The sequence below is a fragment of the Polypterus senegalus genome, chromosome 10, assembly GCF_016835505.1.
Source record: "Polypterus senegalus isolate Bchr_013 chromosome 10, ASM1683550v1, whole genome shotgun sequence".
Classification (NCBI taxonomy): Eukaryota; Metazoa; Chordata; class Cladistia; order Polypteriformes; family Polypteridae; genus Polypterus; species Polypterus senegalus.
Genome location: NC_053163.1, coordinates 39,838,416 through 39,850,491, shown reverse-complemented (window position 1 = coordinate 39,850,491; position 12,076 = coordinate 39,838,416). Strand labels below are relative to the sequence as shown.

At 40.2% G+C, this 12,076-nt stretch overlaps 1 protein-coding gene across 3 annotated transcripts in view; it reads right to left on the bottom strand.

Moving 5' to 3' along the window:
* LOC120537097 (neurite extension and migration factor-like) overlaps positions 1-12,076 on the bottom strand; it is a 519,487-nt gene that overhangs the window by 108,133 nt on the left and 399,278 nt on the right. For all 3 annotated transcript variants that reach the window (XM_039765751.1, XM_039765752.1, XM_039765750.1), the window contains exon 4: positions 9,498-9,619. In XM_039765751.1, the coding sequence (XP_039621685.1) occupies positions 9,498-9,570 (73 nt within the window). In that variant the 5' untranslated portion in view covers positions 9,571-9,619. The remainder of the gene's footprint in view (positions 1-9,497; positions 9,620-12,076) is intronic.

The window sequence follows — 12,076 nt, the reverse complement described above, 5'->3', positions numbered from 1 at the left end:
TCAGTAAGATGTTTCTAAATTAAACAAAATTTTGTGTATTTCTCTAGGACGATGAACTGAAAACATAGTAAAAAAAGCCTTTGCTTGTATTTTGCTTTCAAATTAAAACAGTGTCCACTAAATGCCAAAAGCATTAGACAACAGAAAAGATAGAAGCAAAAGAAACTGCTTGTACCTTCCACCTTGTTTGTTCTGTAATAAATGCAAAAATGTATCTTGGCAGGTTCAAGAGTATTCAGCTATGGCCAGCTAGCCTCAGAAGTGGTTTGGTTTAAAGGGAACATGCAGGATATCAGTCCCCATTTGAGAACATACTGTAGTTTGTCTGTGAGGGATCTTTTTAGCGTGAAAATGCTTTCTGGCTGGCATGTCAGATTGTATTCAGACCTACTGTAATGGCCCAAGCAAGTACATCAGAATATAGAACAATGTTGTACACCTCGGAAAGTCACAAGTTGAAGACAGTCTTCAGTTTCTAATTCCTGAGATTTGTGTTATGCATTTTGGAAAAATGCAAGCCTTTTGATGACCCAAAGCTCTTTAGTGACTTACAACAGCAACTTCACATTAAAGCTACTGAAAAGGTACACATTTGTTCATTGCTTTATATTATGTAATCTTTAATATTTATTGTATTACATGACCTTGTGGACCACCAGGCAGGCACCGCTGCCTCAACCCAACACAGAAAAATGTGGGACACAAGTTCAAGGCACACACTGAGTTTTTTATTTTCTTTTTTACCTCATGGGAAACACCTTCCCCCATTTCCCACAAGTACAGCACAGTCCCCAGCACAAGCACTATGAGTAGTGGCAGCTAGCTCCTTTTATACTGCACCCTAGTGTGGCGGAAGAACTGCTTAAAAGGGCTCAGCACTCCCTAGCTGCGCCCGCAGATCCCAACAGGGCTGTACCAAACTCCAACTCTCATGAAGTCCTGTGGGAGTCAGAGGCCCCACTGCAACCAGGAGAGGGCTGCTATCTAGCATCTCTATATTTATTTAATGTTTTTTGTTTTGTTTTTTTTTTTTTTACAGCAAATAGAACAGAAAAAATCCTTATCTAGTACTAAACATATTTTTGCCTTTTCACAAATTATTTGTAAAAATAAGATATAAACTGAGAATGATGTACGGCTGAGAAAGTATTAATAATAATAATCTACTATATATAAATATATAAAATCCTAAGCTTAAAACGATTTTGGGCAAAGATTTTATGGCATGCTTTAAATCAGGCTTATTTTAAAACCTACATACAGTGGAACCTCGGTTCACGAACGTCCCGGTTCACGACCAAAAAGTTCGGCAAACTTTTGCCTCGGTTCACAACCACACACTCGGTATACGAACAAGCCAGTTTCCCTTTCGGTTTGTGTGCGCCGATGATTTCCGCACGTGTTGCATTGTTCTCAGTCAGACGTGCCTTCCTGCACATGCGTGCTTGCCTGCCTTCCTTCCTTCCTGCACGTGCGTGCGTGCGTGCGTGCTTGCCTGCCCTCCATCCTGCACGTGCGTGCTTGCCTACCTTCATTCCTGCACGTGCGTGCTTGCCTACCTTCATTCCTGCACGTGCATGCTTGCCTACCTTCATTCCTGCACGTGCGTGCTTGCCTACCTGCCTTCCTGCACGTGCCTACCTGCCTTCCTGCACGTGCCTACCTGCCTTCCTGCATGTGCGTGCCTGCCTGCTTGCACGTGCGTGCCGATTACTTAAGCACGTGTTGAGCCGCGCCTTGTTCATTGTTCAGACGTGCGTGCTTTACCTGTGATATCTTTGCGCTCTATTTTGTGGGATTTTGCAGTTAACCATGGCTTCTAAGCAAGTGAAGAGTGGTGAGAAAAAACTTTTAAAGAAATTTGAAATCGAAGTGAAGAAAGAAATTATTGAAAAGTTTGAGCGTGGCGTTCGTGTTACTGATCTTGCCGCCGAGTACAAGAAGTCAAAATCTACGATTTCGACTATTCTAAAGCAAAAAGAATCTATAAAAGCAGCTGATGTTGCAAAAGGCGTTACAGCGTTAACCAGGCAGAGGCCTCAAGTGCTGGAATAGGTGGAAAAACTGTTGCTAGTGTGGCTGAACGAGAAGCAGGGGACAGCGTAAGTGAGGCGATGTTATGCGAGAAAGCCAGGAAGATTCATGGTGATTTGCTGCAAAACTATCCTTCTACGAGTGCCGGAAGTGAGGAATTTAAAGCCAGTAGAGGATGGTTTGAAAAGTTTTGCAAAAGAAGTGGCATTCATAGTGTGGTAAGGCATGGAGAGGCTGCTAGTTCCGATGCTAAAGCTGCGAAAGAATTTGTGAAAATTTTCACAAACTTAGTGGAGGACGAAGACTACATCCCGCAACAAGTCTTCAACTGTGACAAGACCGGATTGTTCTGGAAAAGGATGCCAAAGACGACCTACATTACCCAGGAAGAGAAGGCTATGCCCGGCCATAAACCAATGAAGGACAGGTTAACTGTTTTGCTGTGTGCTAACGCTAGTGGCGACGTAAAAATCAAGCCACTACTCGTTTACCAATTTGAGAACCCTCGTGCTTTCAAACAGCACTATGTAAATAAAGCCAGACTGCCTTTGATGTGGAGGGCAAACACAAAAGGGTGGGTCACAAGGACTTTGTTTTTGAAATGGCTGCACTAGGCTTTCGCTTCCGCCGTGAAACGATATCTCGAAGAGAATAACCTGCCTAAAAAATGCCTTATTCTAATGGACAATGCACCGGCACACCCTCCAAATTTGGTTGACGATATGGTCGAGGAGTACGAATTTATTAAGGTCGTGTTCCTTCCCCCCAACACGACTCCTCTTCTGCAGCCCATGGACCAGCAGGTTATTTCAAATTTCAAGAAACTGTACACCAAAGGACTATTCACCAGGTGTTTTAATGTGACCGAGGAGACGTCTTTGACCCTGAAAGAGTTCTGGAAGAACCATTTTAATATCGTTCATTGCATCGGCCTCATTGATAAAGCCTGGGAAGACGTCACACACCACACATTGATCTCTGCCTGGAAGAAACTTTGGCCTGAATGCGTTCCTGAACAGGTTTTAGAAAGCTTTGAGCCTCCTGTTGTGGATGAGATTGTGTCCATGGGCAAGAGCATGGGTCTTGAAGTGGACAATGAGGACATCGAGGAGCTGGTCCTGGATCACAAGGAGGAGCTGACGACGGAGGAACTCGCTGCACTCCAGCAGGAGCAGTTTAGGTTGCTCACCGAGGAGCAGTCCTCCGGGGAAGAAGTGGAAAGGACAGTTATAAAAAGTGATGCGATAAAAGCCATCATGGAAAAATGGAATGAGTGCCAGGATTTTTTTGAAAAGAACCACCCTGACAAAGCGGTTACGAACAGAGTGATAAACATGATGAACGACAATGTCGTCTCGCATTTCCGAAAAATTTTAATGCGTAGGAAAAGGCAAGTCACATTAGACCGCTATTTCAGTAAGTCTGATCCACCAGCTAAATGGCTAAAAACACCAGAAACCCAAGAAAGCACAACAGAGAAAACGCCGGAAAGAAAACATCCCTCCATCGCGGAGCCGGACTCTCCCTCAAAACTGTAACCTCCTCTCCACCCATTTACTCATGCAAGGTTAGTTTTCCTGGTGGTATTGTATGTACTGTACAGTAGGTTTTGTTTTACTGATTTTTCAAAAGTTCATTTTTTAGATCATGCTGTGATTTGTCTTTTTTTTCCAAATGTTCGTGGTTTTCCCTGTGCTTAAAACTCATTAAAAAATTGTTTACATGGAGGACTTCATCGTGTGATTTGTTGCAATGTTACTTTTTTGTTTGCATGTGAGTTGGTTTTTGCAAGCGCTTCGGATTTGTTGTTCCTTTTTTTTCTGCTGTGCTTAAAACTCATTTTAGAAACATTGTTTACAGCGATCAGGCTTTAGGTTTAATAGCGTGATCTCCTGCAATCTTACTTTTTTGTTTGCTTGTGAGTTGGTTTTTGCAAGCGCTTCGGATTTGTTGTTCCTTTTTTTCCGCTGTGCTTAAAACTCATTTTAAAAAAATTCTTGCGCGAGCACGTGCTACAGAGAGATTAGAAAGTGCTTGCGCAAGCGCAGAGAGAGAACAGGCAGCTGACAGGGAAGGGATGGGGGGAGGATAGGTGTGTGTGTGTGCGCGAGCGCTACACAGAGAGAGAGAGAGCGCGTGAGCCAGCCTGCTCCTGTAGCTGAGGTAGGAAGTGGGGGGCTTTGGTGGTGTGTGTGCTACAGAGAGAGAGAGAGAGAGAGAGAGCGCGAGCAAGCCAGCTCGTGTAGCTGATCAGGGAGCCTGGGTGTTTTGTGTCAGTGTTATTCAATGTTTTTACATTAGTTTACTATTACACTGTGGATTCTATGGTGTAATTAACTATATTTGTGCTTAATCTTTACATATTTTTACATATTTACATACAGTTTGTACGGTCTGGAACGGATTAATTGTATTTACATACAATCCTATGGGGGGAAACTGCTTCGGGGTTCACGACCAACTCGGTTTACGACCAAAGTTCTGGAACGAATTATGGTTGTGAACCGAGGTTCCACTGTATATATGTTTGGTATCATTCTTTTCAGAAATTATTGAACTTTAATATGGTGTTGTTAGATTTTCAGATTCTTATTCCGTTTTTAAATTAAAAATTTAGTTTATAAATTTTAAACTAAAAAATATCAAGAACTCACATCCTGCAAGACGAGACTTTATGCCAAGAGATTTAACTATGCCCGGGGCCGGAAATAAAAGGCAAAGAGTAGAACAGCAGCTGTATAGACTTTTAAATGTTCAAAGTGCCATGCAAGATGCAGATAACGCAGCACGACAGCAGTAGCAAGCCAGCAGCTGATCGAGCAACGAAGAGGTAAAAAAAAACTGTATTTGTTTCCCATTGTATCACCGTTTAAGAGGGGGTTTCGGAGGAGCGACCGCATCTCCTTTGGGTGCTTTCTGCTCCCCTCTTCACAATGCAAGAAGCAGAGATGTGAAGTGGCTGGTGTGTAGTGCAGGTCAGGGGGGTTGGTGAGCAAAGCGAGCAGGGGGCAAACCCCCTAGTAATAGTAATAATAATAATACATTTTATTTATACAAAAGTGCCTTCTGAAGCACTCAAGGACACCAAATAAACAAACACATTATAAACAGAACTAAAAGTACCACAAAATACAGAAAATATAAGAAGTTAAAACCAAACAAAGCCATTGTAATCATAGAGAAACACCATTTAGAACAGATGAGTTTACAGTTTACATTTGAAAGTTGAGAATGATTCAGTAATTCTAAGCTCAGAAGGTAATGAGTTCCAGAGCTTGAGAGCTCCCAATGGTAGTTAGACAGGCGAGAGGGATGGTCAGGTGGATATGGATGGAGGAAGAGGATCTAAGATTACTGGAAGGAATGGCAACATGAAACAGATTGGACAGGTATGGAGGGGCGAGGTTATGAATGGCCTTAAATAACAGAAAAATTTTAAAATCAGTTTGAAACTTAATCGGGAGCCAGTGAAACTGCTGCAAGACTGGAATAATATGGTGTATAGACGGGGTTCAAGTAATGATGAGGGCAGCAGAATTCTTATAGAGAGATTTATCAGAGAGACCAAATTGCAAAGAGGAGCAAATTGCAATAGTCCAGACAAGAAGTAACAAGACTGTGAACAAGCATGGCAGTGGTATGGGGCGTGAGGGAGGAGCGGATGTGATTAATATTACGTAGGTGGAAGTAAGCAGACCGGGTGATGTTATTAATGTGAGATTGGAAAGATAGAGTACTGTCAAGGATGACACCTAGACTCTTGACCTGAGGGGAAACAAAGGAGTTATCAATAGCAAGTGAAAGTTTATTGGCTTTGGATAATGTTGATTTTTATACCAATGAGGTGAACCTCAGTTTTGTCGCTGTTTAATTTAAGAAAATTTGAAGAAAACCAGGATTTAAATTTCAGCGATGCAGTCAATAAGCGAAGATGCTGGAAAAGAAGAGGTGGGTTTACTAGCAAGGTAGAGATGGGTGACATCAGCATAATAGTGAAAATTAATGCTATACCTATGAAAGATACTGCCAAGAGGAAGAAGGTAAATAATAAAAAGAAGAGAAGTAACAGTGTTGGGGTTGGGATGTGAACGTTTTAAGCTGAATGAACTGAGTGCGGCCTGTGAGGTAGGATCTGAACCAATCTAGTGGAGTGTGATAGTGCCAATCAAAGATAACTTATTAAGGAGAGTGATATGACAAATAGTATCAAAGGCTGCACACAGATCAAGGAGGATGAGATTAGTAATTAAACCAGAGTCAGCAACCATAAGGAGGTCGTTAGTAATTTTAACCGTTTCTGTACTGTGGAGAGGACGAAAACCAGGCTGGAACTCTTCATATAAATTGTAATGAGATAAGTGGGAGTGAAGTTGGATAGCTACTATTTTTTCAAGAATTTTGGAGATGAAGGGCAGATTAAAAATACAGTAATCTCACCTCGATTGCGGGGGTTGTGTTCCAGAACCCCCCGCGATAGATAAAAAATGCCGCTTTATCGCGGTGCTTCGGCATATTTAAAAGGACAAAAGCACATACTGATTTTTTGATTGTTTGCTTTTCTCTCGCTCTCTCGCTCTCTGATATTCTCTGCTCCTGACACGCATTCCTTTGCAGAGAAGATATGTTTGCATTCTTTTAATTGTAAGAAAGAACTGTCATCTCTGTCTTGTCATGGAGCACAGTTTAAACTTTTGACTAAAGGATGTTATTTCATGTCTAGAGGGCTCTAATAATGTTAACAGTGTGGGAGAGTTTATAAGGGCTTAAAATATATAAAAATAACCATACAAACATATGGTTTCTACTTCGCGGATTTTCATCTATCGCGGGGGGTTCTGGAACACAACCCCCGCGATCGAGGAGGGATTACTGTATTTTCTCACCTACAAACTGCTTAGTTAGATCCCGTCAGGTTGTACATTTTCTGTCTCTGGATTACACTGTAGTCATGATCTGATAAGCAGAATAATGTTATTTTTGCTAAAAAGTTCATTTTTGTGGTACAGCTACAAAGGTGTTTCAAACTACAAGTGTTTTTCCCCAAAGTGGTTTTATTTGTAGGTTGACTCACATGCATATAGTGTTGATACAAATACTCAGTGATTGTTCATTTTCATCAAAGCCTAGGAATTAAACAATTCTTGGAGGAATTGATCAATTTGCGTGGCAGCATTCTTGCTTAAAGATTTTGACTTTTTTCATGTTTCACATTTAACTAGAGCAAACCCAAAAACTAGGATTTGTCATGGTAATGCATGCTATAAACTAAATGCTTGACAGTGCCAATATAATACAGTATTTGCATACAGGTAATTTACATTATTGATCTGTGCTGTTTACATTTTATTTTAACTGTGTTCACAAATAAGAGACGATGCACTTATTCTAGGATTCTCAATGAGATGGGCTGTATAAAACTAAACAGTATCCTGTTTAAGAAAATTGCTAACAAGACAGAATCAATATACCTATATCAAAGAGGATTTAACTCAGCACAATGTGGAAACATTTCCTCTTCTGCAAATACTTTGGCTGAATGGTATGCCAATGCCTTGGAGTACCAATTTCAAACAGAATCAATATACCTAATTCAAAAAAGGATTTAACTCAACACAAACAATATGGAAACATATCCTATTCTGCAAATACTTCAGCTGAACTGTATGCCACTGCCTTGGAATGCCAGTCTCTTACAGTTCCACTCTCAAGATACCATGAAAGGTAGGACTAGCAAATTCCCGTGGACCCTCAGTGATTGTGATCTCTAAATCAGGGTCCATTTCCCAGCATCTTGACATATGTTTTCATGCAGAGGCTGAGGACAGTGAACATTCTGTAAAGGTTACGGACCACTTTATTCCGTATTGGAGCAATCACATAGTCTATTTCACTGAAGAAAATAAATCTAATATGCAAGCTTTTAAAGGGGTTTGTGATGATGCGGGTAAGCTCCACACTCCCAGGAGCTCTGGGGAGCCTCTTGTACTTGCTACCAACTGTAGCGTAACCGGGATGAGCCAGGCAGATGAGGACACACACATATAGCAATGGATAGATGAAATAGCACCAGTGCTTTTATTAAAACAATCAAAAACAGTGTCCAAAACAGTGCAGTGTTCAAAATCCTTAATAAATAGACAATCTAATAAAAATGGTGTAAAAGTGGAGGTTAAAATCAAATAAATAAAAATCGATTAAAACTGGGTTAAAATTTGTCCTGGTGCCTTCCTTTTTATCCAGGCCCGTGCCCATTTCTGCCAATCCCACTGCGTTCCACATGGAGCCACCGAGCTCTGCTCCATTTGCACTGCTGCTGAAATCAGGCTCCTGCAGGTGAGCGAGTGCTGTCCTTCCACTGCTGCCAATAGCTGGCTCCTCCCGGTGAGAGCATACACTAAGCAAACTGGCCGCCCCTGACTCAGCCCCCTCATAAGCGCTGGCCACACGCTCCTTCCTGAGGCTCATCTTCCCATCCACCTGCTTTCTCCCATTTTGCGCCGGCTCTCACTCACTCCTGCCCGTTTCTCTCAGTTCATCTCTTTAACCTCCACTCTCTTATTTTATTCTAACTTTTGTATCTATATCTTTTTCTGTCCCCCTTCTGTCCAATACAGGCTCCTTTTATTCTAGCACACAGGTGTGAACGTGCCATGTCCTCTGAGGAATTTATGAGGCACCTGACTGACACAAACACTTGCACTCTCATTCACATTTCCACCCACACCAGACTGAAGCCTGCACATTCAGGCGCGATTATTTATTTAAAAATCTGGCACCTTTTTCTGACCGGGGCCCATTATTCCACATACCTCCCCCCTTAAGCTTCCAGTTGCACAGGAAGGCTCCAGGTCTCAATCAACTCAAGGAAACTGGTGGGCCAGGTCCACGGCTTGGCCCTGTTACTGCACTAAAACCAATGAATAATAAAATCACTAAAACAAACCTGTTCATAAAACAAAACCCAAGCCCCCTTGTAAAATCTGGATAATTAAAAGAATAACAACCTATTAATGACAACTAAAACAATCAATAAATAAATGTCCCATGAAAATTTCAATTCTTAAAAGTATCCACTTCTGGCTTAGGTCCGTGGGTTCTTTTGAAAAGTCAGGCACCTTTCCTTCTTTCCGTTTTTCTGTCCGTTCTTCAGTCCTCACCGCCTCGGCTCATCCCACAACCACCACTAAATGTGACAGTGGCGGGTTTAAAAAGCTCCCTAGATTAACTGGGAGTGTGGAGCGGCCCCATACTGTCACAGGGTTACAGCACTTGAAAGATTCTAGATGCCAAAGATATACAGTAGTAAAATAGAATATCAGACTTACCAGGTACATTAGGTTATTGAATGTTTTTACTTTTATTGTGAGGAACTGCATACTTTAAATACATGCAAATAATCAGAAAAGGAAAAAAGTGCTGCTTTTAAAATGTGTTTTGTTTCACATTATTTAAAAAATTCTCACCATTTTCATTCACCCCATTAATCAATACTGGACTCTGTTCTTGTGCCGAGGAGTTATCTTGCAGAACATCCATCAATTTTGCTCGGTTCTTCCTCTTTCATTCATCATTATGGCTATTCAACCTATACAAAAAAAGAGTTACACATTGTTTACTTATATTCACATTTTGTAAAATGAAGTGAAAGAAAAAAAAACCTGTTGGATGTATAAATAGGTATATGCATTTTTACAAGCAATTCTTATAATGTGAATCTCATAATGATAATAATCACAAATACTTTTGGATACAAAAATAGTTAATTACATCACTTAATTTTGATAAAAAGTTAAATCAGATCTTTTTAAATGATTTTTGTGGATAGAAGGTATAGCCAGTTTCTATTGGGTATCCAGTTTGGAAAGTGAAGGGTACTATCTATGCTCTTTGGAAATGATATACTTTATGTCCTGATTATCTGGGAATTCCCCAGAAAGGGCTGGAGAAAATTGCTGGGAAATTTGCCTTATCAGCTTAGTTTAGTGTTTGCTACCACAACCCTCACCAGAAAAACCAGAGCACAAATGATGATGATGATGATGATACTTTCTCTACTTATACTTCATGTAAATTTTGCATAATACCAGTAGTTCAGCTTTTTATTAATTGAATCTATATCCATGATTAAAGAATAAACAAATTTGACATAATAATAAAATGTATATCATACTAAACCAAGTATATATCTGATAAATTAGGTTATAATCAATAATTAGAATAAAATAATTATACCCTGTATTACTAAAAGAGTAAATACCTGTACAAAATATTTACTGAATTTGATGTCATCATTTCTTATTTCTATGTTTATTTTAAATTCTACACATCTTACTAAAGTATGAATCTTAAGCCAAGTAGGCAATATTTTTTTTTTATAATAATATAGCAAAATTATTACACAGTGATAATTTTAATAAGAATGTGTACATTTTTAGATATATAACTAATACTGCTTAATTATTTATATATAATTACTGTAAAACAAAAGGCTTATTTTATTACTATTTACATTCTGAAATCTACTCAATGATATTCAGGGTTGCTAGGGAGTCAGACCCTATCCCAGCAGTGGATTTGAGAATATATGCCTCTTATTTTATTGCTAGTTGTTAACGTTGTAAAAGCAGACAGTTTACAGTCATCAAAATTTATAATGACAAAAAATGTGCTTTTTAGGAGTTACTATTCCCTGCATAGTCAGACAAAACTGTGGAAAGGTTTTGGGATCTCAGTTTTTGGATTGCATATAATGGTGGCAGATGAACTGTACATATACTTTCTCTGTCTCTCACACAACTATTCAGTTTGCATACTTCATTTGAAATTTTCATTTTGCTAATTCAGAATGCCCATGCTTACATTCTTCATAATTATCAATATACTGAATATGGGCATTCAATAAAAGAGTATTTAATGGCATTAGCATCTTGGACACTGCAAACCCAAGCTGCTGCGTCTACCAGGTAGAAGCAGAAGGTGTGACAATACAAAACATAATTGTCCCCCCTTTGCACATGAAGAGCCCCAGTGTTCGGCTTCAGTTTGTTTCATTGTGCTTCATTTTCTATCATGCTGTTATTGGTTGCTACAAAAATAAGCATTGGTGTTTCACTTTCACTTGGAGCAATTCTTCCAAGGTTTGATTGGTGCATTTAATTTTCTCCAAGCTGTATTAGCCCCCTTAGTACCTTAAACTGGTAATGTCTTGTTTATAGTGGAAATGTCTTGTTTATGTCAATGAACACGCCCAGCTCAATAACAATAATAATTAATGAAATAAGAAATGTACAAAACATCATTTCCCCATGTAGTTCATTTTAGACCAGGGCAAAATGCACTTTCTTTTTTAAATATGTCTGGTTATGCACCCAGCATAACAGACTCTTCATATGTCTAATTTATCCAGCATGGATCACATGCTAAAGTTTTGCCAAAATCCCACCTGTGAACTGACCCTGAAAGCCTTGTCTGTGGCGGCCCAGGTTGCCCAAGCATACCATCTGGGCAGTTCTGGGCTAATCAGGATGAAGGCACTAGAGAGGGTCAGGGAACGGACCAGAGATCGTGTGCAAGCAGCAGATGGCGAACCCAAGGACTTCATGCTGGTGTGCATTGAGCTCCAGTTTGGCCAGTACTAGGAATAAGCCTTTAAATGGCTGCTGACCGGTGACGTTGGCTATGCCACCATGGTGTTGACAACCTACCAAAGGGAGTGTGTGAATGGCCAGGTCTTTAATAGCCCAGTGACAAGGAACAAAACAAAAAAATGCCCTGAAGGTACAGACAGCCATTTGTCAGCAACATATTAGAGATGGGTTTGCCAAGACTCAGAATGAGAGTAAGAGACTTGTTGGCTTTGGTAACTATGGAGACCTGACGTTCAAGGTCCTTTATGACTTGGAAGATTGAGAAGCAAGAAGGTGTGTGGCATTTGTTGTGTGAAGGGAAGGGGTGAGTTAGTGAGTGGGATCCTTCTACTGTTTGTACACCTGTAACCCATGCAGCTTTTGTGCCATGACACTTACATAAAATGGATTTGGCA